General features: G+C 38.3%; 1 protein-coding gene across 5 annotated transcripts in view; it reads right to left on the bottom strand.

Moving 5' to 3' along the window:
* Positions 1-4376: 4376 nt before the first annotated feature.
* AHI1 (Abelson helper integration site 1) overlaps positions 4377-25396 on the bottom strand; it is a 214339-nt gene continuing 193319 nt past the window's right edge. For 3 of the 5 annotated variants that reach the window (XM_047733429.1, XM_047733427.1, XM_047733428.1), the window contains 2 exons: positions 14475-14578; positions 4377-5259 (listed from right to left, as the gene is read on the bottom strand). In XM_047733429.1, coding sequence (XP_047589385.1) covers positions 5249-5259; positions 14475-14578 — 115 coding nt within the window. In that variant the 3' untranslated portion in view covers positions 4377-5248. Of the gene's footprint in view, positions 5260-14474; positions 14579-25396 lie in introns of those variants that run through there. The other 2 variants (XM_047733430.1, XR_007128105.1) reach the window with 2 other exon arrangements.

Below are 25396 nucleotides of genomic sequence, written 5' to 3' on the forward strand. Positions count from 1 at the left end.
ACTTTACTTTTTATCTTCATTAAGCAAATCATTTCCATCCCAGGCAATTTTAAATGGCTGGCAGTATATGCCTTTACTTACATAAAGGTTGTATAAACAAAACATTCCTGCATTTTTTTCTACCATGTTCTTTCACAATCACTTGATAAGGATCAACTAATGAATTAAGAAAAATGAACCAGAGTAAGTAAAATTAGAGTGTTCAGGACTTTTAGAAATGGCACTGCGGTAGATATATTTGGGCTATTTTGATGTAATTGATGGCAGTGGACCATGTACTATGGTGACATATGTACTTGTGAACCTCTCCCCACCTTTTTTACATTGAAGAGTAGAAATTAAAATTGTAGACTCTTAGTAGTCTTACCCTCCCTTTTTGAGATAACAAAAATAACCCATTCATCATCAGCATGAATATGAGGTGTTAGAAGAGCAACTTTAGAAAACAGTGTACTGGGAACATATGCTTGATGTAGATTTGAAGAGGATCATCAGAAAAAAAAAAGCATTCTTTGTGTTTACAAAACAAATGTTTTTATGTTATCCAGTTCCCGCCTTAACTTAAAGTATTTCCTATTCACTTTAATAATTAGAGCAGAAGGATATGATGAATGAAGAGCCTCATTACCAAATTTGCTTTGTGGGTCTCTACAGAGAGTAGCTGTCTGCTCCTGCCTCGTTGGTCCATTGTTAACCCTAAATGATGCTGACATCAATTCTCCTGCAGATAATTGGGTCCATCCATAGATTGAATTTGCCAGTCAACAGACCCCCTTGATTGACGTGACTCTTGATGTTTTTATTATCTTTTATATGACTGGAATGGCGCCTTTCTGTTTCTTGAATAATATGTTACTGTACATGTATTACTTTGATTCCACAGAATTGGTTTCTTCAGAAAATGTAAGAATTAGAGTTTGGAGTAAAGATTTACCAAAATAATTATGGGACAAACAAGTTATTTGCTTAAAAATTTTTTTTAAGTCAGATATATTTCATTTTATTTAGGTGCCTGTTGCATTAAGACCTATTAGATCTTTCTAGTCTGAGTGTGGTTGTAGGTACATCTAAATTGCTTCTTTATTCTAGCTTGTGCTGGAGTCTCCAACAGTAAGCATTTACTGGCTTCTTCTTTACAGCAACTGAGATCCCGTACTTTGGAGACCTCCCAGTGGAGTCTGACAACCTCCATTTACAATTAAGCGCTGATGTTTACTGGTCATGTGCACTAGGACAAATTACTTTACCTTCAAAATCTTGGTTTCCCTATTTATAGGGCAGGAAGATTCTAACTATCTCATAGGTCCGATGCGAAGAGTAAATCAGATCATACACAAAAAGTGAAGATTTGGGGAATATTTTCTGTCATTAAGTTCAATGAAGCAGAAATCAACAAATATATAGCTTTAAAAAGTTGCTTTGTTGAAAAATGTTCTCATAATTTACCTTAACAAATATGGCTCTCAGCTGTAAATTATTTAAATATGTATCAATAAAAGTGTAAGGTTGTTGGGGAGCCTGGCTGGTTCAGTTGGTAGAGCATGTGACTCTTGAGCTTGGGGTTGTGAGTTTGAGCCCCATGTTAGGTCTGGAGATCACTTAAAAATACAATCTTTAAAAAAAAGTGTAAGGTCTTGAATTTTAGAGGTTCTAGAACTTTATAACTCTCAAAAATATTTGTGAGTTAAGGGGCACCTGAGTGGCTCAGTAGGTTAAGCGTCCAACTCTTGATTTCAGCTCAGGTCCTGATCTCAGGGTTGGGAGATGGAGACCCACATCAGGCTCTATGCTGGGTGTGGCACCTGCTTAGGATTCTATCTCTTCCTCTACCCCTCCCCCTGCTGTGCACACATGCACTCTCTCTCTCTAAAGTAAATAAATAGTATTAAAGAAATATGTGAGTTAAATATATAATTAAAGTGGCATGTCACATGAAGATATGAAATGGTAAGTTATTTCCTAGATATACTCTTGTTGAACTTCCTAAAAAAAAATTTTTCTTCCTAAAAAGAAAATACCTTTCTTTAAGAAAACTTCACTATAACTTAAAATAAAGGTCAAGTATTTGCTTTTCTAGAAAGAAACTTTACACAAGGTTTTAAAAGTACCAAGTATTAGCCATTTAGAAACATTGATTTCATTTAAAATGTACATTTTAAACATACATTTATATCATGGTGAAAAATGTTTCATGTCTTAAATCTTTAAAAACTTGATTTTTGAGGTGCCTGGGTGGCTTAGTCAGTTCAGCATCTGCCTTTGGCTTGGGTCATGATCCCCACAATCCTGGGATTGAGCCCTGAGTTAGGCTACCTGCTCAGTGGGGAGTCTGCTTCTCCCTCTCCCTCTGCCCCTCTCCACTGTTCGTGCTCTTTCTCTCTCAAATAAATAAAAAATCTTTAAAAAAAACCCAAACAAACAAACTTGATTTTTGTTCTAGCTTTGTAAATCTTATTCATGGTATAGTTTTGATACTGAAGAAACTTTAATGTTCAAGATAAAGTAGAATCAAATGGGAAATAAATTTCTAAGAATGGTTTAAAAATATTTAGATCTAGAAAAAGTGTCAAAAATTGTTACTTGTTTGGAGAAAAGAGACTTTATAAAATGGGACAAAATTTATTAATTTCAGAATGAAGATAAAACTAATCTGTTACTAAGAAAAATGTGCAGTTTCAGAATCTTCAAATAGATTCTCCTGTCTGATTCCTCTACTTGACTATAATTTGGACTTGTGCTTGGAGAGCACTTTTAGGTTGTCCTCTGTTCCATCTCATATCTGAGAGTATGATATAGACATTTTATTAATCCATTCATGAACATAACTGGAATCTTATTTGTCAACAGGACAAAAGAGAAAAGGACTGGGTTTTGAGTAACACCAACTATTCCTTATTTTGCCTCAATTCTTACTTTTGTCTTCAGTAGTTGCAATACAAAAATAACCCTTTATTTTTCACATGAACATCAAGACCTCAGCAAATGTTTAGTTTCCCTGACATATTTCATTTGTCTTTTTTTTTTTTTTTAAGATTTTGTTTATTTGACAGACAGAAATCACAAGTAGGCAGAGAGGCAAGCAGAGAAACGAGCGGGATGCAAGCTCCCTGCCAAGCAGAAAGCCCAATGTGGAGTTTGATGCTAGGACCCTGGGATCATGACTTGAGCCAACGGCAGGGGCTTTAACCCACTGAGCCACCCAGGCACCCCTCATTTGTCTTATTTTAATTTTTTTAGATTTATTTAGTTATTTTTGAGAGCAAAAGAGTGTGAGAAGAGCACGCAAGTGGGGAGGAGGGGCAGAGAGAAAGGGAGAGAATCTCCAGCAGACTCCTTGCTGAGCAGGGAGCCTGATGCAGGGCTTGAGCTCATGGCCCTGAAGATCGTGACCTGAGCTGAAAATGAGCCGGACACTTAACTAACTGAATCACCCCCACACCCTACATTTGTCTTAATTTTTATTTATTTATTTTTAAAGATTTTACTTATTTATTTGAGAGAAAGAGAGAGAGAGAGTGCACAAGAGTGGGGTGAGGGGCAGAGGGAGAAGCAGACTCCCAGCTGAGCAGAGAGCCTGATGTACGGCTCGATCTTGGGACTCCAGGATCATGACCTGAGCTAAAGGCAGATGTTTAACTGACTGAGCCACCCAGGTACCCTATCTTGTTTTAAAATCTTTCTGCAGCTTGTTGAAATCCTTTGTGATTAAAACCTAAATCACAGGGACACCTGGGTGGCTCAGTTGGTTGGACAACTGCCTTCCGCTCAGGTCATGATCCTGGAGTCCCGGGATCGAGTCCTACATCGGACTCCCGGCTCCACGGGGAGTCTGCTTCTCTCTCTGACCTTCTCCTCGCTCATGCTCTCTCTCACTGTCTCTCTCTCAAATAAATAAATAAAATCTTTAAAAAAAAAAAAAAACCTAAATCACAGAATCAACACATAACTCAAAACTATGAGCTGAAACTGCAGAAAGATGCATATTTAATTCTGTAATTATCAAGTGCATTCACAAGACAGACAAAACAAGCTCCCACAAGGGTGACTCCAGCCTTCTGGGCCCAGCTATACCTGAAGCACAGACGTGTGCATCCAGGACAGTGGGAGCTTGGTGCCACTCACCACCTTCCAAAATGCTCTCCCCTTTAAGTTCTACACAGCAGGGACATGTTTACCAATTTTCATGCCTCTACAACATGTGCAGGGATAGGAGCCAAATATATTTTTACTAGAAGATATTTCACATCGGGTATACATCTGGACAAAATTTACACCTCAATGCCCAACACTGTTTTTCTCACTTCTTATTTTAATTGATCCAATTGCTTAATTTGGTAAATACATTTTCTGATACTATATTAGTTTTGACCTCTGTGGGGTTAAATATTTTATTGACAGACTTAAAATCACATGGTTGAGAAAGGAGCCAAGAAAAAAAAACAAAACAAATGACCTTTCCTATTATAACACTTTAAAATATTTAGTCACATAGTAATGACACCATTAATTACGGAACTCAAGCAATAAATAATGCAATGTAATAATTTAAGAACAAATGTTAAGACTAAAATAAATATTCAACAATATAAGTCTACAAATGACTTATATGCTTAAATATGAAATGTTCTTTTTAAAAAGTAAGGAAATTTGAAACCCTGCTGCCAGTCTAGCCAAAGGCCATTTTTAGTTTATATGTATCAAGGTACATATATGATTCATTCAAAACAAACAAATTTGTTCTCTTTTAATGTCTTTCTCACTGGGACCATTTAGAACACACAATATTCTGAAGCTGCTTATCTCTTAAATAAAGCTAAATTTCAAAAGCATACACTTCATATTCTGAACATAACATCATATACACAACCATATTACAGATACAATAATATTAAATGATTGCTTAATGGACATCTTAACAGTGTAAATACTTTTCCTTCATGTTGACTGAATACCAATTATATTTTTTTTCTTTATGGATTTTCCAAAAGTGGTCATGTAATGCTGATGTAATTACTAATAAATAAATACAAGTACCAATACTTTGATCAATAACAATCACAATGGTTTATAACAATGAAGGTCAAAAGGCCACATTTAGTTTTTTACTCATACCTCATTTCTGATTTTTCTAGATTCTTTCATAAGGACAAGAAGCAGCAGTCCTTCCTTTCTTTCTTAGTATCTGAAAATAACTGTTTGGTTTAATTTTTCATTTCACTTCTGTGTATTTGGTTGTCTTCTTTCTTCTTCAACTCTTTACTAGGAGAAAAGTACATAAAATGTGCTCAATGAATTTAACAGACAGAGATCACAAGTAGGCAGAGAGGCAGGCAGAGAGAGAGGTGGAGGCAGGCTCCCTGCGGAGCAGAGAGCCCGATGCGGGGCTCGATCCCAGGACACTGGGATCATGACCTGAGCTGAAGGCAGAGGCTTAACCCACTGAGCCACCCAGGCGCCCCGTGCTCAAAGAATTTAAACAATATCTTTTGTCCACAACCAAATCTCAGTGTGCTCCTGCAACAGCCTGGGTAATAAACACACCATGTCACACACACACACACACACCCCCAAGTAAGACCAAAGTACGAATCACTTTTGCTTCTTGAACACCCTGTCAACATCTCCTAGTACCATCAGCAGATGCGTAAGGCCCAGCACTGACAAGTGAAAAAGAAAGACGCTTTTCGAATACAGACACTAAGCACTCCAAACCTGGGGCAACTTCTGGAAATTAAGAGCAGGCAACCAGAGTTCGTAGAATTCTTCACTCATTGGGGGAAAAAAAAGGTCACAGATGATGCTCCAAGGTTAATAAATGGAAAGGATAGAGACCATTATATTAAATAACAGTCTTCCATTTGGTCAATGGCTGTGTCTATTTTTACAAGTGGGTTAACTATTATATTTTTTTCAGATAAGTCCAAAAAAAGGTTTTAACAAAGATGGTGATGGCTAATTATGCATCTAAAAGCAGCTCTAAAATAAAGCAAGTTATACCATTAATAAAATCAAGAACCAATATGTGGATGAAACAAGGAGCTTCTTAGAGACCATGCAGGAAGTATACAAAAACTAATAGTGGAGTTGAACCTGGCACTCTTCAAAACAAGTATTCACATACCAGTGGTGAGTATCCAGACTTAGATAAAATGCTGTTGTCCTTGCTCTGAACAGAAAGGGCTTAAGGCTCAACTGCTCTGAGAAAACAAATGCAGCCTAAGAATCTGGTTAAGGTGGTGGTCACTTCCATCGAACACTTCTGAGAAAAGCAAAGACTAGAGCATCTGGGCACAAAAGGGCAGGCTAACCATTTCCTAAGGTCCTTCCCTGGTAGCACAGGGGGTACAGGTAACATCTGTGTTTTCAGGGACAGGCTCAATCTTAAATAAATAGTTACACTATCTTTTTTGATATATATATATATTTTTATTTGACAGAGATCACAAGTAGCCAGAGAGGCAGGCAGAGAGAGAGAGGAGGAAGCAGGCTCCCCACCGAGCAGAGAGCCCGCTGCGGGGCTTGATCCCAGGACCCTGGGATCATGACCTGAGCTGAAGGCAGAGGCTTTAACCCACTGAGCCACCCAGGCGCCCCTTTGATATCTTTTTTGATGAGAGAATTTATGCATGAGAGGGTGAAAAATCCTTTGCCAGTCTGTGTTTTCTGACTTTAACTTTGTTGAACAGAGCTACCACAGATAAGCCGGGATTCCACGCAGTAAGTTCAAAAATGTTTCACGTGAGGCTCAAGAGAGCTGCTAGAGTATAAAATGGCCCAGATGTGGTGTGCCAAGACACCATGGCAAGACAGGCCAAAAAAGGGAGTCACATTCATTTCTGACCGAATGTGTCTACACTTGTCCCAAGTTAAGGCCCAATAAAAATGAGAAAGGAAGTAGTAAAGGCTCAAATGGATGGTGGGCACAAGTTCCTGAGAGACCCTACAAACATCCACATGGGGTCACGATGAGGGTAAGGGGATCTTAGAAGAATAACAAGGGAAAAGAGAGTGGGAGGAGGCGTTTGTAAAAGTAGTAACAAAAACAAAGAAGAAAAACAGAAAAGGGAAGGGAAAGAACAGCTGGAAGTGAGTGAGCTGGACCCCGCACGTGCAGAGGATGTAGGACAAGTGACAATTATCAGGTGGAGCCTGCAGTCTGAGAAGTAAACAGAGAAGCCAGAGGACCCTCAGCAGAGGGAACCCTCTAGAGAAATGTAACCAGAACATGCTGAAGTAGGCAGTGTAGATAACATCTTTAAGGGAAGTGAATCAGACTAAGAAGAGGAAGGACCGCTGGACACAGAATGACAAAGACTGCCCATGAGAGGGAGGGAAGGGACAGAAGAGAGGGAAAGGACAAGTGACGTCCAGTGAACACCTCTGACAAGGGGGACACGGGAGTGGCATGTAAGCGTGACAAGTGCAGACAGCACACGACTGGAAAGCTGAGGCGGTGGACGGAGATTTGCTGAAAGGGAAGAGAGTTTGTCCAACTGAAAGATCCCAGAGCAAATCCAAATGCGGTCTTTCTCTGAGGTGTCTCCTCAGGATGGGGCCCCATAACCTAACACAGGTAGAGAATAACAAAGTGAGGGCCTTCCCCCACCCCCCAAGGGAAATCATATGGAAAAAGAAAGGAAAAATCTGCATACTAAGATTCTGGAAAATTAATATGAAACCAGGTTAGTATTTGTGTGTATGTTCGTGTGAAAAATAAGACTCATAAAAATACTGGGCCTTACCCCGAAAGATACTCAATCCAGTAAATAGTCCCTGAACGCTTACTACTTGGCCAGACACCAGGCTAAGTGCCAGGGAGAAACGAGGGAAGCACAGTAGAGCCCCTGCCTGTAAGCACTCGCCATCTACTCGGAGCTCACTGAGCACTGTGTGACAGGAATGGCCCTGAACTTGGAGCCAGTCCTAGTTCCGGCATTTTACCTCTGACTCTGAAACCCTGGTTTCTGCAAATGTAGAAAGAATTTAGAAAACTTCTCAAATTACTTTCATTTTAAAAGCAATGACTAAGTAGATATCAATATATATTGAGTAGGAAAATTAGAAAATACACAAAGTAAAATGAAAGAAAAAAATCACCATACCACCACCACTCAGAGGGAATTATTGACATTTTTAAAATGTATATTGTTCAATACCTTATGCATGTAGTTGACCCTTGAATAACATAGGTATGAACTGCACAAGTCCACTTAGACTCAGATTTTTTTCAATAAATATGTTGGAAAAGTTTTTGGAGGTTTGTAACAACTTGAAAAAACTTGCCAACTAGCTTAGAAATATTAAATAAAAAAACCCTAAGAAAAAGGTATGTCACGAATGCATAAAATATATGTAGATGCTACTCTCTTTTATCATTTACTACCATGAAATATACAGAAATATAGGTGTGTAAGCTGCACGTCTCTCCATAAGTTGCGTATGGCAGTAAAAAGTGATCTCTCTGGCGCCTGGGTGGCTCAGTGTGTTGAGCCTCTGCCTTTGGCTCAGGTCATGATCTCAGGGTCCTGGGATGGAGCCCTGCATTGGGCTCTCTGCTCAGCAGGGACCCTGCCTACCTGCCTGCTTATGAGCTCTCTCTGATAAATAATTTAAAAAAACTTAAAAAAAAAAAGTGATCTCTCGTGGTTCCTGCATATTTTTCACTGTGTTTAGTGCAATACAGTAAATCTTGAACAACACCATGGGACCCAGGCAAAGTGTCACCAGTGATGCTGGAAGTGTTCCCAAGTAGCAAAGAAAAGTCATGACATTACCAGAAAAACTTGAATTGCTTGAGATGCCTACCATAGACTGAGGTCTGCAGCTGTGGTTGTCTGCACATGAAAGCAATGTAAAGACCATTGTAAAAAAAGAAAAAGAAACTCATGAAGTTCTTGCTGCAGCTACACCAATAGGGATGAAAACCCTGCATATTTTGCAAAAATTTTTTAAAAAAAGATTTTATTTCTTTATTTGAGAGAGAGAGAGTAATGCATGAGTGGGGGCAGGGGCAGAGGAAGAGGGAGAAATAGACTCCCCACTGAGGAGGGAGCCCAATGTTAGGGCTCAATCCCAGGACCCCAAGCTCACGAACTGAGCCGAAGGCAGATGCTTCACTGGCTGAGCCACCCAGGTGCCCCTGAAAAATACCTTTTTATTTTGTATTGAAAACACAGCTTTTATGTGTGTACAGGACTGATATAAGAAAGATGTACTTATAGACTCTAATATGATTCAAGAAAATCAAAGTCATTATGTGACAACTTAAAGCAAAAGGAAGGTGAAGGATCCAAAGTTGGAGAATTGAATGCCAACAAAGGATGGTTTGATAATTTCAGAAAGAGGTTTGGCCTAAAAAAAGTCACAATAACAGGAGAAGCCATTCTGCCCACCAAGAGTCAGCTGAAGAGTTCCCAGAGGCCATTTATAAAATCACTGAGGAGAAAGGATATCTGTCTGAACAGATTTTTAATACAGATGAAAGTGCCTTGTTCTGAAAAAAAAAAAAAAAAATGCCATAAAGGAAATTTATTGGGAAGGAAGAGAAACAAGCACCAGGATTTAAGGAAGGCATAAAGGGATAGGCTAATTCTACTGTGTTGTGCAAATGCAGTCAGGTTTATGATTAGGACTGCCCTCATCCATAGAGCTGCTAACCCCAAGGCCTTGAAGGGCAAAGGCAAAAACTAACTGCCAGTGTTTTGGTTGTACAACAAAAAGGCCTGAACAACGAGAACCCTTTTCCTTGACTGATTCCACTGATGCTATGTCCCTGAAGTTGGAAAGTACCTTGCCAGTGAAGGACTGCCTCTTAAAGTTCTTTTGATATTGGGCCATGCCCCTAGCCACCCAGAACCCCAAGAGTTCAATACCAAAGGCACTGAAATGTTCTACTTGTCCCCAGACACAATGTCTCTAATTTAGCCTCTAGGTCAGGGGGGCCAAAGGAAACTTTAAGTCTCATTACACACGTTACTCTAGGGAAAAGACTTTCAATGCTATGGAAGAGAACCCCAACAGAGAGAACATTATGAAAATCTGGAAGGATTACATCACTGAAGATGCCATGAGTGTTACAGAGGAAGCCATGAGAGCCATCAAGACCAAAATGATAGATCCCTGCTGGAGAAAACTGTATCCAGATGCTGTCCATGAATTTATAGGATTTATAGCAGAGCCAATCAAGGAAACCATGGAAAATATTGGAGATGTAGCAAAAAAGGGGGGTAGTAAAGGGTTTCAAGATATGGATCTTGGAGCAATTCAAGTACAGATAGACACTATACGAGAGGAATGAATAGAAGACAATGTGATAGAGATGAGTACCTCTGAACAAGTGCCAGATGATGAAGAAAGACATAAGAAGACAAATTGACACTGGACAGGAGACAATCCAGCAGAAGTCTTCCGATTATTCAAAATGCATTTGACTTCATTTACGACTGAGACCCTTTTATGATATGAAGCAAATGGTAGCAATGAAACTAAAACAAATGGTGGAAAAGGGATGGGTACCTTATAGAAACATTTTTTTAAAGATTTATTTATTTTTCTTAAAGAGAGAAAGAGAGTGAGTGGGGAGAGGGGCAGAGATAGAGAGAGAATCTTGAGCAGACTCTTTGCTGAGCACAGAGCCCGACAGGGGTCTCGATCTCATGACCCTGAGATCATGACCTGAGCAGAAATCAAGACCTGGGAGCTCAATCAACTGAGCCACCCAGGCACCCTCCTCCCCAATATAGAAACGTTTTTAGAGAAATGGAAAAGCAAACAAGTTAGAGAGAAATTACAACGTATTTCTATAAAGTTTTACTGAGTGTGCCCACCTTTCCTGCCTCCTCTGAGACAGCAAGACCATCTCCTCTTCCTCCTTTTCCTCTGCCTGACCTTTACGATGCTCCACTTCCATTGATGAACAGTAATCATGCCACACAGTCAATCAACTTATCTACTGTGAATGTGCGTATGTCTGCGTGTGAAAATTTAAGTAGCTTGTGTCATCATCTCATCACTGCCTAAGTATTCACTGTATGGAACATTGTGTGCAACACTTATATGGAAGTGGACAGACTAGCCTTACGTAGGCAGTGATAGGTAATAAAGTTAATAATGTGTTAATTTTCCTCCTGTTTTATAACTTTGCTTTCAAAGAATTACATTACAGGACAGGATACCTCTCTCTCCCCTAATCAGAGAAACTGCTTATCCGCCTTTCATCACACATAAGTTGTTTTTTTTTCTTTTTAATATAACAATGTTTTTAATCAGTATCATGAAACAGAACTATAGCACTCTATGCTGTAACCATTCATTCATTACTATATAGGCTAGGCGACTGGGAAGCAATGACGTTGGTTACACTGGGCCACCATAAAGCAACCACATTGCTGCTTCTTTGTTATCAATGCATAAATAGTTATACCTTTAAATAAATACAAATTTTCACATTATCCTTTCATTTTTGATGTCAGTGTTAGTCACACGTGTTAACATCTACAATGTCCTGTATCACATAAGAGAGTAATGATGGAGGTACAGAAGATTCACCTTGTCCACAGATGCCATACTGATACTAATACTGATAAATATAGTGAAGTACTATAAATGTATTTTCTCTTATATATTTTTCTTAATAACATTTTGTTTCTCCAGCTTCCTCTATTGTAAGAGAATAGTATATAATACATGTAACATTCAAAATATGTGTTAAACAACTACTGAGGTTACCAGTAAAGCTTCAAGTCAACAGTAGGCTGTTATTGTTAAGTGTCTGGGGGATCCTAAAGTTATATGAGGATTTTCGACTGTGTGGACTGGGGACTGGTGCCTCTAACTCCTATGTTGTTCTAGAGTCAACTACATATGTTATATATAAATTATTTTATAATTATCTTTTGCTTGCTTAAAAATTTATCAGAAACATCTTTCCATGTCTATGAAAATACTTCCATAATGTAATGAATAATATCACATGGTATTCTCTTATATAAAGGTTTCATAACTTAGTAAACTCTATAAATCCAATTTTTTCCTTCCTATTTTTTAAAAAATTTACATATTTATTTGAGAGAGAGAGAGAGCGAGCACGAGCAGGGGAGGGGGGGTGAGGGAGAGAAGCAGACCCCCCCCCACCCCGCTGAGTGCAGAGCCCACCACAGGGCTTGATCTCACGACCCTGAGATCATGACCTGAACTGAAATCAAAAGTCGGACACTCAACTGACTGAGCCACCCAGGTGCCCCTTTTCTTCCTATTTTTAAAACACTGCTTGAAGGAAGAGCCTTTTAACTGAATCGGTGCATGTATACTTGAATATTTTCCTACAATAGGGTAAAATTGTCCTCTGAATGCCCTTCGTCAATTTTCCTTCTTTTCTTTGTTGATTTTGAAGAGTTGAAAAAAATAATACGTTAAGGGTAAAGTCAGGAAACGACAGATGCTGGTGAGGATGCGGAGAAAGGGGACCCCCTCCTACACTGTTGGTGGGAATGCAAGCTCGTGCAACCACTCTGGAAAACAGCATGGAGTTTCCTCAGAAAGTTGAAAATAGAGCCACCCTATGACCCAGCAATTGCACTACTGGATATTTACCCTGAAGATACAAATGTAGTGATCCGAAGGGGCACGTGCACCCGAATGTTTATAGCAGCAATGTCCACAATAGCCAAACTATGGAAAGAACCTAGATGTCCATCAACAGATGAATGGATAAAGAAGATGTGGTATATATATATACAATGGAATACTATGCAGCCATCAAAAGAAATGAAATCTTGCCATTTGCGATGACGTGGATGGAACTAGAGGGTATCATGCTGAGTGAAATAAGTCAATCAGAGAAAGACAGTTATCATATGATCTCTCTGTTACGAGGAATTTGAGAGGCAGGGTGGGGGGCTTGGGGAGTAGGGAAGGAATAAATGAAACAAGATGGGCTTGGGAGGGAGACAAACCATAACAGACTCTTAATCACACAAAACAAACTGAAGGTTGCCGGTGTGGGGGGAGGTATGGAGAGGGTGGCTGGGTGATGGACATTGGGGAGGGTATGTGCTATGGTGATTGCTGTGAAATCTGTAAGCCTGACGATTCACACATCTGTACCCCTGGGACAAATAATACATTATATGTTAATAAAAAATACATTAAGGATATTAATTATTTATCTATCATATATTTTATGAAATTCCTCCTCATGTTGGGTTATTGTTTGTTGCTGGATTTTGCTTATGGTGTGTTTTTTCTCTTTGACATGTATCATTTCAAAGTTCTTATTTTTTATTTTTTAAAGATTTTATTTATTTATTTGACAGACAGAGATCACAAGTAGACAGAGAGGCAGGCAGAGAGAGAGGGAAGCAGGCTCCTTGCTGAGCAGAGAGCCCGATGCGGGACTCGATCCCAGGACCCTGAGATCATGACCTGAGCCAAAGGCAGCGGCTTAACCCACTGAGTCACCCAGGCGCCCTCAAAGTTCTTATTTTTAAAATTTGTTTCAAAATGTTTTCTGACTCTGTTACCAAGGATAAAGTCATTCCTTAACGCATGATTATGTATCTGTATGCATTTGGTATAGTGAATCTTTATTTTTTTATAATGAAAATCTACAGAATTCCGAATCTGCTCTCTGACGATGCCAATTCTGTAAGCGTGCCATGATACAGGTGGAACGCTCACTTCCGGCAGACAGACTTCACTGTCCCTGACTGAGAGAACTGTGTCCTTCGCATCTTCCTTCCCCCACCGGAACACATCGTCATTTAAACAAATGTGTCTCACTGGCCTGTCTTGGTAGAAAAGTGACCCCTCCTTGTTTCACATTTTAATGTGTGTATCTTCTCTGGTCCCCAGGGGTTACTCCCCTTGTCCTGCACCTTGAGTGGTTCCTCTCACGAGGCTCTTGCCTCTCTGTACCTACTCTTGTCACTCCTCTCTATAAGGGTCTCTAAATCCTGTGTTTTCCACTGTTTGCTGCCCAGCTTTTCCTTTCCTTTGAAGCACAGCTTCTTGGAGAAGCAGTCCCTTCTGAGCATCTTTTCCTCTGCACTGGAAACAATCAGCTCCATGCTTCCAGGACTCTCAACAAAACTCTCCTTTTGCAGGTTGTGAATGGCCTCTTGGCTACAAATCCCAAAAGGGCACTTTTCAGTCTGTATTTTACTTCTCCCTTTGGCATTTGTCACTATTTATTTTAACTGCAGTATAATTCACAAAGAATATTATATTAGTTTCAGGGCTACAACACAGGGGTTTGACAATGCTATACCTTACTCATTATCATGCTAAGTGCACTTATCACCTGTTACCAAAAAAACGGTATCACAATATTACTGACTATATTCCCTGTGCTGTAGGGAATATGCTGTACTTTTCATCTCCATGACTTATTTGGCTTTTGTCACGGCTGACCATGCCTTCCCTAAATCTTTCTCTGCTGACTCTACAATACAACTTTGTGTTGGTTTTCCTCTTACCTCTATTAGGGTTACTCTTCCGCTGGTTTGGCTCATTCTTCTTCAAGTGCATATCCATTATGTGTGCTTGGTCCTCACAGCTCTGCTCTTTGCCTACTTCAGAACTACAGGAGGGCAAGATGAGAAACAAGAGCCCATAAGAAAGCTGCGGCAACAGTTCACATGAGGCTCTGATTTGGGACAGGGGCTGTAGGAACCGAAAGTGGAGCTTGACAGAACAGATGTTCTGAAAGAACATGTGACACCCATATATAAGTGATTACACTGGGGGGTGAGAGGCAGGGAGTTGCTCAAAATAATGGAGAGACATGAACCTTTAGCTGACTGGGCTCCTTCTTCATCATGATGAAGGGAGAGAATAAAATCAATTTCACTTCTCTTAGAAAAATATTAGATGCCTGGGAAAGACCAGAAAGCTTTTTATCAAAAAAAAAAAAAAAGAAGGTTTTTATCAAATTAGTGGAAAAACGTGTGTATGTGTGCTTTTGTGTGTGTGTGTGTGTGTGTGTGTGTGTGAGAGAGAGAGAGAGAGAGAGAGATGTAGAAATAACAGGAGATTGCTTACTGACAAAGAGAAAGGTGAAGGAAATTTGTGTATAAGAAAGCTGTGAGATGATCCACAAATTCCACTACTGGGTATTTACCCAAAGAAAAGGAAACACTAATTCAAAGAGATATACACCTCTATGTTTACTGCAGCATTATTTATAACAGCCAAGAAATGGAAACAACCCAAGTGTCCACTGATAGATGAATGCATAAAGAAGATGTGGTATACACACAGACACACACACACAGACACACTCACACACACACTGGAGTATTACTCAGCCACAAAAAAGAACAAGATCTTTCTATTTGTGACAACATGGATGGATCTAGCACATTATGCTAAGTGAAGTAAGTCAGACAGAGGAAGACAAATACTGTATGACTTCACTAACATGTGAAACATTAAAAAAAAAAACAAAACAAATGAACAAACAAACAAAAAGCAGAATCAGACCTATAAATACAGAGAACCGATGGTTGCCAGAGCAGAGGGGAGTGGGAGATACAGGCTTCTAGTTATGGAATGAATAATCATGAGAATAAAAGGTACGGCCTAGCAGATACAGTCAATGAGACTGTAATAGCGTTGTATGGTGAGAGATGGTAGCCACCCTTGTGGGAAGCACAGTATAATGTATGGACTTATTGAATCACTATGCTGTATACCTGAAGCTAACAGAACACTGCGTGGCAACTATACTCAAAAAAAAAAAAGCTGTAAAGCTGTGATATTCAGACCTGTGGGATGTGGAATGCAGCTTTTTAAATAGTCCAACAGTAGGAGTAAATATAAAACAAATATTTTGTGAATGAGTGCATACTAGTGTAAATAATTTTAGAACAAAAAAATACAAAAGCAATGAAAAAAGGGAAATTTTTATTATTAATATTTTTAAAAATGCTTCCTTTTTTAAAAAAAATTATTTATTTATTTATTTGTCTGAGAGAGAGAGTGTGTGCACACAAACAGGAGGAGCAGCAGAGAGAGGGAGAAGCAGGCTTCCCACTGAGCAAAGAGCCCATTGCAGGACTTAGTCCCAAAACCCTGGGATCATGAGCTAAGAGGAAGGCAGATGCTTAACCGACTGAGCCACCCAGGGATCCCAAAAAAGGGAACTTTAGAGTGGAAGGCAGTGTCTCCTTTCTAGAATATCTGGGAATGGTGGAAGAGTTTGCCACAGATGCAAAAATTTCAAAATCAAGTAATATGTAGGATTGAATACAGATTGCTATGAACTAAACTGAGTTCTCTCAAAATTCACAGGCTGAAGCCCTAATCTCCAAAGTGGTAAAAGGGCCTTCAAGGAGGTTAATTAAAGTTAAATGAGGCCATACAGGGGAAGCTCTAATCTATGGAACTGGCAGTCCTGATAAGAAGAGGAAGAGACAGCATGGAGCTCCTTCTCTCCACACATGCACAGAGGAAAGGCCATGTGAGGACACAGCAGGATGGTGGCCATCTGCAAGCTGGGAGGAGATGCTTCATCAAAAATCAACCCTGCTGGAACCTTGATTTTGAGTTTCCAGCCTCCAGAACTGAAAAAATAAATTTCTGTTGCTTAAGTGACCCAGTCAGTGGTACTGTTATGGAGGTTGGAGATGATGAAGTGGAGATATAAAGGTAAGTAAAGTGAGATCAGATGGCTGAGAAGGAAAAGGTCAGAAATTAAAAGATGAAAGAATAAAGTATTTATTTCAAAAGGGGGAGAATAATGAGAGAAAGGAAATCTGAGCTCTAAAAAAATAAGCACTGTGTGAAGTGTGTAAAACATGGTGAATCACAGACCTGTACCCCTGGGGATAAAAATACATTATATGTTTATTAAAAATAAATAAATAAATAAATAAATATTTTTTTTAAAAAATAAATAAATAAAAGCTTCACCTGAAAAAAAAAAAAGCACTGATAATTTGCAATCTCTCTCCAGGGAACCTATCCTTGGACATTAAAGTAAAAATCTGGGTATCTCCAGGATCCAGGAGAGTAATATGGTGAAGGAGAGAAGCAAACTGGGGGTAACACAATAAACTGGCAAACTGAAGAGTGGATGACCCACAGGGGAGGCAATCCACTGCCTTAGCTCCAGTTCAGGGATACCACAGAAGACTGTGGAACGGTGGTCCAGAACTCCTGATTATTTTCAAGAGAAGTAGAAAGTCTGCATTTATGTGAAATCTTTTTGTATTTGGGCAACTGAAAATTATACACATATGCACGTATGCACACACACACGTTGAACCCAACCAAAGATACCAGGACTGCATCTTGCCAGGCAGGCCCTAGTTTTTGACCTCTGTTCTAGCCACAGAGTGCCCGTTAGCCTCAGGGAACCCCAGGCACTTTCACACTTTAGCTCCCGATGTCCTGAAGTCTGGGTCCTTTTCTTTTTGTTCATCCTGTCTCAATATGGTCTTTAAGACTTAAATGCTATCTTACATTTGGCTTTCACAGATAACTGTAGGAAAATCCAACTGTGTGATCCCCTCTACCTTTTCTAATAATCTATATACAATCTAACAGAAAATTACCTTGAAAACACATATATCTAGACCTTTGCTTGCAGCCAAGATGCAGTAACAGGGACTATACTGCTTGCCTAAAACCACCACACACACACACACAAAAAACAAGACAAAAAGCAAAATACTGAATAATATATATGAAATAACAGTTTTCAAGGCAATGAATCACTGGCAACAAAAGCCACTGATACCCAAGAGATGGAAAATAAATGAGATGAACCCTATGGTGACGCAGCTTACTACCTTGAGAGTTTCCAGGCCATAGCACAGGGAGGTGAAGACTGCGTTGGTCCTGGTGGACTCCCTGACAGCTGAAGGTCTGAGGAGACGGAGGTGGTGAGTGTTCAAAGTGCCAGGAAGGAGAAAGCTTCACAGTGAGAGAATGGGAAATCTGCAAAGGGTTCCCTTCAAGTATTTAGCAAGTACTGATGAATGGATGCTGAGGGAACTTCCCAAGGCCCGAACAGTGCCTGTGCCTACCAGCCAGGCTGGAAAACTCACAACTCAGAAGGCACTGCATAGAGTACTGAGGGGGATTTGTGTCTGTACTGAGGAATAATCAATGGCTCTGGTCCCACCTAACAAATCTTAAAAGCAAGACCTGAAAGGATCAAACTGTTCCAAAGTACCTTAACTACATTCTATAACACAGCGTAAGGATATTTATAGCAATACAGAAATATCTAGCAACCAAAAGGTAAAAATTTCAATGTATGGCATCCAATAAAAATTTACTGGGGGGGGGGGGGCAAGGCATAGAAAAATACAACCTATGATGAGGATTAAAAAAATTGAAACTGACCCGAGAACTGACACAGATGTTAGAATTACAATTAAAACAATGTTAGAAGAAACATTAAAACAGTTATTATAGCTATATTCCACCTTCTCAAAAGGTTAAGTAGACACATGGAAGATATCTAGAGGATAGAGGACCCACAGTGAATTTCTAGAGATGAAAACTAAAATGCCTGAGGTGAGAAATATACTGGAAGGGATTAAAGTCAGAATAGACACTGCAGAGAAAAGATCAAATAATTCAAAGACATAGCAGTAGAAACTATTAATAGAAATGAAATGGAAGCCCCAATAATAGAAAGGTGAAATACACAGGAAAAAAAAAAAAGAATTAAGAAAAATAAAGCATCAGTGAGCTGTGGGACACCTTTATGTGGCCTAATATATGTGTAATTGGAACCCTTGAAGAGGAGAGTAATGGATGAATGCAGAAAAAAACAAAACAAAACTGAAGAAACAAGGCCCAAATGTTCCAAATTTGATGAATATATAAACCTACAGATCCAACCAACCCCCAGCACAAGAAACATAAAGACCAAATTGAGCAAAACCAGTGATAGAAATCTTATAAGGAGCCAAAGCGGCAGAAAACAAGCTATATGTACAGAGAAACAAGTTAAGCATAATAGTCTATTTCTTGTTGGAAAAAACTGTAGGTGAGAAAGCAGTGGAGCAACATTTTTAAAGTACCAGAAAAAAAAGTACAAACCTTTCAACACAGAATTTCATGCCAAATGAAAATAAGCTTTCAGAAACAACGATGAACTAGTTCTTTCTAGACATGTGAAAAGTGAAGGTGTTTATTTTTAGCTAGCCAACACTACAATAAATTTTGAAGGGAGTCTTCCAGGCATAAGGAAAACAATAGAGGTGAAAATATGGATTTACACAAAGGAATTACAAAATACTGAAAATGGAAACAAAATGGGCAAATATTAAGATTTTCTTATGTCATCTCTTCAAAAGATGACAGTTTAAACGAAAATAATAACATACTGGGGTTTATAACTTAAATAAATGTGTGACTATAGAAGCATGAAGCTTAGGAGGGAAGATATGGAAGTGTACCATCCTAAAGCTCCTGAAGATTTACTGTGTGATAAAATTTGTATTACAAACCCTAAGAAAAATCACTAAAATAGTGAAACACAGCATTATAGATATTAAGCTAGCAAGCAAGATAAAATAAAACAATCTAAAATAAGGCAGAAAAATATGAAAAAAGAAGTGATGAGACAAATGGAAAATAAAATAGTACAATAGACCAAAATCCATCCATATTAATAATCATATTAATATAAATGTTTGCCTAATTACCCTAATTAAAAGGCAGAAATGATCATTTTGGATAAAATGAGCATGACTCAGTTGTATGCTGCCTATAAGAAACATGCTTCAATTCTCAACCTATTTGCATCTTTAAAGTATGAAAACACAGGGGGCGCCTGGGTGGCTCAGTGGGTTAAGCCGCTGCCTTTGGTTCAGGTCATGATCCCAGGGGCCTGGGATTGAGCCCCGCATCGGGCTTTCTGCTCAGCAGGGAGCCTGCTTCCTCCTCTCTCTCTGCCTGCCTCTCTGCCTACTTGTGATCTCTGTCTGTCAAATAAATAAATAAATAAAATCTTTAAAAAAAAAAAAAGTATGAAAACACATACACCATTCTAACACTACTAAAAGAAAGCTGGAGAAACTTTGTTAATATTAAGTGAAGGAGATTTCAGAACAAAAAAATATGACCAGAAATAGTCATTTAATAATAAGGGTGTCAATCCTTCAAGAGTACTTAACAATCCTAAATATATGGACACCTAATACAGAGCTTCAAAATACATGACACAAAAACTAACAGAGCTATAAGAATGAAAAAAACAAGCCCACAATATTAGTTGAAGACTTCAATACCCTATTCTCAATAACAGAAAAGTACACAGAAAATTAGGCAACAAAAGACATAAACAACACAATTAGCCTGTGTGATCCAATTTATTTATAAAAGAATACTTCAGATAGAGAAGACCATATTAAGAATCACAAAACAATTCTGAATAAATTTAAAAAGATCTGGATCAAAGACAGTATGTATGTTCTCTAACCACAATGGAATCAGAAATCAGTAACAGAAAGATCTCTGGGAAACTTCTTAAACACTGGAAATGAAATGACACACTTCTAAATAACCCATAGGTCAAAGAAGAAATCTGAATGAAAATTAAAGTTTTGAAAGAAATAAAAATGAAACCACAACATATCAAAATTTGTGGAATGCCATTCAAGCAGTGCTTAGTGGGAAATTTATGGCACTGCATGTTTATATTAGTAGAGAAGAAAGGTGTTAAATCAATGACCACAGTTTCCACTTTAAAAATTTAGAAAAAGGACAAATTAAATCCAAAGTAAGCAGAAATAAAAACCAGACTGGAAATCAATGAAATAGAAAATAATAAATATAAATTAGTGAAACAAAAAGTCAATTCTTTGAAAAGATCAATAAAATTGATAAACCGCTAGGCTGATTGAGAAAAAGAGAAAGAAATTATCAACAGCAGGGATTAGAGAGATGCAACACTACCACAGATTCTTTCAATATTGAAAACATAATGAGGTAATATTATGAACAACTATGTCAATCAATTCAACCACTTGAGTGAAATGGACAAATTCCTTTTTTTTTTTTTTAAGATTTTATTTATTTATGTGTATGGGCAAAAAAACTCGAGGACTGTATTTGTGACTAATTGTATAACAGGTTATTTTAGTTTCTGTTCTGTGGAAAGTGTAAAGCATTCCAACAAAGGGTTTTAATGTAGATTTTTTTTTGCACCCATGCTGTTGATTGCTAAATGTAATAGTCTGATCATGACGCTGAATAAATGTGTCTTTAAAAAAAAAAAGATTTTATTTATTTATTTGAAAGAGATCACAAGTAGGCAGAGAGACAGGCAGAGAGAGAGGAAGCAGCAGGCCCCCCACTGAGCAGAGAGCCCGATGTGGGGCTCGATCCCAGGACTCTGGGATCATGACCTGAGCTGAAGGCAGAGGCTTTAACCCACTGAGCCACCCAGGTGCCCCTGAAATGGACAAATTCCTTGAAAGAAACAATCTATCAAAGTCTATACAAGAAGAACTAGATAACCTTAATAGCTCTACTTCTATTACATAAATTGAATTTGTAGTTAAAAATCTTCCAAAAGAGAAAATTCCAGAACCAGATGGCTTTACTGGTGATTTTATCCAATATTTGAAGAAGAAACAAAATGATGTCCGTGAAAGTGGTGGAGGTGACTTCTGAATGTTCTCTTCTCCAAATAAGGTAGGAGAAAGCAGGCAAAAATGGTTAGAATCAACTTTTTCAGAATTCTGGAGATTAGCCAAAAGCTTGTGGCAACTGGAGAATGTTTATTCAATAAAAATGGTTGAATCTTGGTAAGATCTTGGAGGGTTGTGGCATTTTAATTTGTCCTAGTCTCATCCCACTATTGGCTCTGTGAAGACCTTAAAAAAGAAGAGCCTGCATTCATGGTGAAAGCCTGCAGCAGGCATAGAAGAATGATGGAGCTCTTTCAAAGCCTCATTTCCAAAGAATGCTCATTATTTGATCTGTCTGGTATTTCTTTGGAAGATACCACTTGTAAGGCTGTCTGTATTTGACCTATCTCAGAGCTTGCCTTTTCCCTGGGAGGCACTTGTTGAAAACAGTTACAGTTAACTTTGTGGCTGCCTGAGTGACGGATTAACAGTAGCCAAACAATAGACTACCTGAAAAGCTGAAAAGCAGAAGTTGGGGAAGTAAGATGTCCACAGGGGTCTTAACAAGCTCGGACATAGTTCTGAGGGTCTAGAATGTCTCACATGTGTAGGGTTGTGTGCATGTACAGCAGAGGCCTAAGAAGGCCTTACACCTTCACTTCTGGCTGATCTTAATGCCCTGTGCTACCCGGAGGTGAAATCCAAGACAGAGCTGCTAATGGCTTGGCTAAATATTGAAGGGGTGCACAATACCCCAAGAGAACCCCTTAGCAAGATTTTAAGACCTACTGTTTCCAGGTTTTTTTTAATTTCATTTTATTTCATTTCAGTGTTCCAGCACTCATTGTTTACTCACCACACCCAGTGCTCCATGCAATAAGGAAATCTTTGTTCAATTAGCTAATCACTAATCTGACCAAGCAGAAACTTCAGTGGCAAAAACATCATAGCATTATGGAAGTTATTCAGAGAAGTTATTTAACAAACAAAGAACAACTACAATAAGCAGCAGCAACAAACCCCTGGGAAGGGAAGGATCTAATTTCCAGAGTTGTCATATTATAGCACTTAAAATATTCAGTTTTCAACAAAATATTATAAGACATACAAAAAAACAAGTCTGGCCCATACAAAGAGTAAAAAAGCAATCAACAGAAACTGTCCCTTAGGAAGCTACACATTGGACTTCCTAGACAAAGACTTGAAATCCACTGTTGTAAATACGTTAAAAAAACTAAAGGAAATCACGTCATCAAATAGGGGGTATTAATGAAGAAATAAAAATTATAACAGAAAAACAAATCTACACAGCCTCTTCCAGAAAATGGAAGAGGTGGAAATTCTTCTAACTCTATCCATGAAGCTGACCTCCCCTGATAACAAACCAGACTAAGACATTACAAGAAAACTATAGACCCGTATTTCTCATGAACAAAATGCAAAAAGTTCTAAATTAGATTTTAAAGAAAATCAAGTTCACCAATCTATAAAAATGGCAACATACCACAACTAAACAGGGTTAATCCTAAGAATGAAAGATAAGTTTAAATTTGAAAATCTAGGGTGCCTGGGTACCTCAGTGGGTTAAGCCTCTGCCTTCAGCTCAGGTCATGGTCCCAGGGTCCTGGGATCGAGCCCCACGTGGGGCTCTCTGCTCGGCAGGGAGCCTGCTTCCCCCCTCCCTCTCTGCCTGCCTCTCTGCCTGCTTGCGATCTCTGTCAAATAAATAAATAAATAAAATCTTTAAAAAAACTTGAAAATCTATGCAATTTACCGTATTAGCATAAATTAATAAAGAAAAATCATGTGATTATTTTGATACAGAAAGAGCATTTGACAAAAATCCAACATCCATTCCTGATACCAACTCTCAGAAAACCAGGAAATGAAGGAAACTACTTGATAAAGTACATTTATTAAATGGTGAAAGACTAAATGCTTTCCCACTCATTATCTATGGGGTCATGAAGAAGATAACACTATGTACTCTCATCATTTCTATTTGACATTGTAACACTGTACTGGAGATTTATCCTATGCAGTAAGGCAAAAATAGAAGAATAAAAATAAAAATAATAGGCATCCAGTTTGGAAAGAAAGAAATTAAGCTGTTTTTTTATTTGCTTGGATGTCTATGTAGAGAATCCAGTAAAATATACTGAAAAGCTACTAAAACTAAAAAGGCATTTTAGTAAGATGGCAGAGTACAAGTTTAACAGGCAACAATCAGTATTTCTATAAATGAGCAACAAACAATTACAAACTGAAATTGGGAAATAATATCATTTATCTACGAAATACTCAGGAATAAGTGAGCCAAACATGTGTAGGACTTATACTTTGAAAACTGAAAAAAAAAAAAAAATAGTGTTGAGAGAAATGAAAGAAGATCTCAATAAATGAAGAAATATAACATGTAAATGAGTCAAATTAGTGAGCATTGTTAACATGTCAGTTCTCCCCATACGGATCTGTGGACTCAAGGCAATGCCAACTGGAATTCTAGTAGGCTCCGTTGTAGAACAAGCTTATTTTAAAATTCATGTGGACATAAAAAGAACCTTGAATAGCTAAACCAAAATTTAAAAAGGACAAAGTTGGAGGACCAATGATACCTAATTCCAAGACATATTATAAAACTGTAGTAATCAAGACAGTGTGTTATTGATGTAAAGACAGAAAAATAGATCAATGGACCAGAATAAAGAGTCCACGTGCTAGAAACAAACCCACACATAGACTGACAACTGATTTTCACAAAAGCGCGAAAAGGCCATTCATTTGAGGCAGGATTGTTTTTTCAACAAATGGTGCTGGAACAACCAGATACGCAAATGCAAACAGAACAAAATAAACCTTCTGATCTTCATACCATATATAAAAATGAATGCAAAACAGATCATAGACTTAAATATAAAACCTGAAATTATAATACTTTTATAAGAAGACAGAGGAGAAAACTTTCATGACCTTAGGTAAAGGGTGCTTAGATACTATAACTAACGCATGATTCATAAGACAAAAAAAAACTGATAAACTGGACTTCATCGAAATAAAGCTTGCTCTTCGAAAGCTACTGTTAAGAGAAAGAAAAGGAAAAACGGAGCCCGGAGGGAAATATCTGCAAATCATGTACCTGATGAAGAATATATTTAAAATATATAAAGAACATTGTGACATCACACCCCTGACCATGGATGGGTCTCATCTCACAAAGGGGAGGGTTAGAAAAAGGCTGAAAAATGGATAAAGATCAAACCATGAGAAATTACGGACTCCGGGAAACAAACAGAGGGTTTCAGAGGGGTGGGGGTCGGGTGATGCGTTACCCGATGGTGGGTATTAAGGAAGGCATGTATTGCATGGAGCACTGGGTGTTATATGCAAACAATGAATCATGGAACACTACATCAAAAACTTAATGATGGACTGTATGGCGACTAACATAACATAATTATGTTATGTTACTAACATAAAATAAAATAAAATGAACTTTAAAAAAAAAGGTTGCAAACAATAGGGTATTTTAGGGAAAAAGATAAACTACTTCCTTCTCCTGGACAGAAAAAGAAAGTGAGCGTGTCTGGAATAGGATTATTATAAAGATGGAATCAGTAGATAGGAGGATTGACAGGATACTTAGAATTAATCCCTATGGCTTCACTATATTAAGAAGAGATTTCATTCATTCATTCAGGTCACATTTGAGTGTTCATAAAGGACTTTAATATGAGGGACCTTCTGAATGAACTTTTCTCTGATCAAAGCTGCTAATGAAACAAAACATTCTATGTTTATTTTTT

The sequence above is a fragment of the Lutra lutra genome, chromosome 6 (assembly GCF_902655055.1).
Source record: "Lutra lutra chromosome 6, mLutLut1.2, whole genome shotgun sequence".
NCBI classification, from domain to species: domain Eukaryota; kingdom Metazoa; phylum Chordata; class Mammalia; order Carnivora; family Mustelidae; genus Lutra; species Lutra lutra.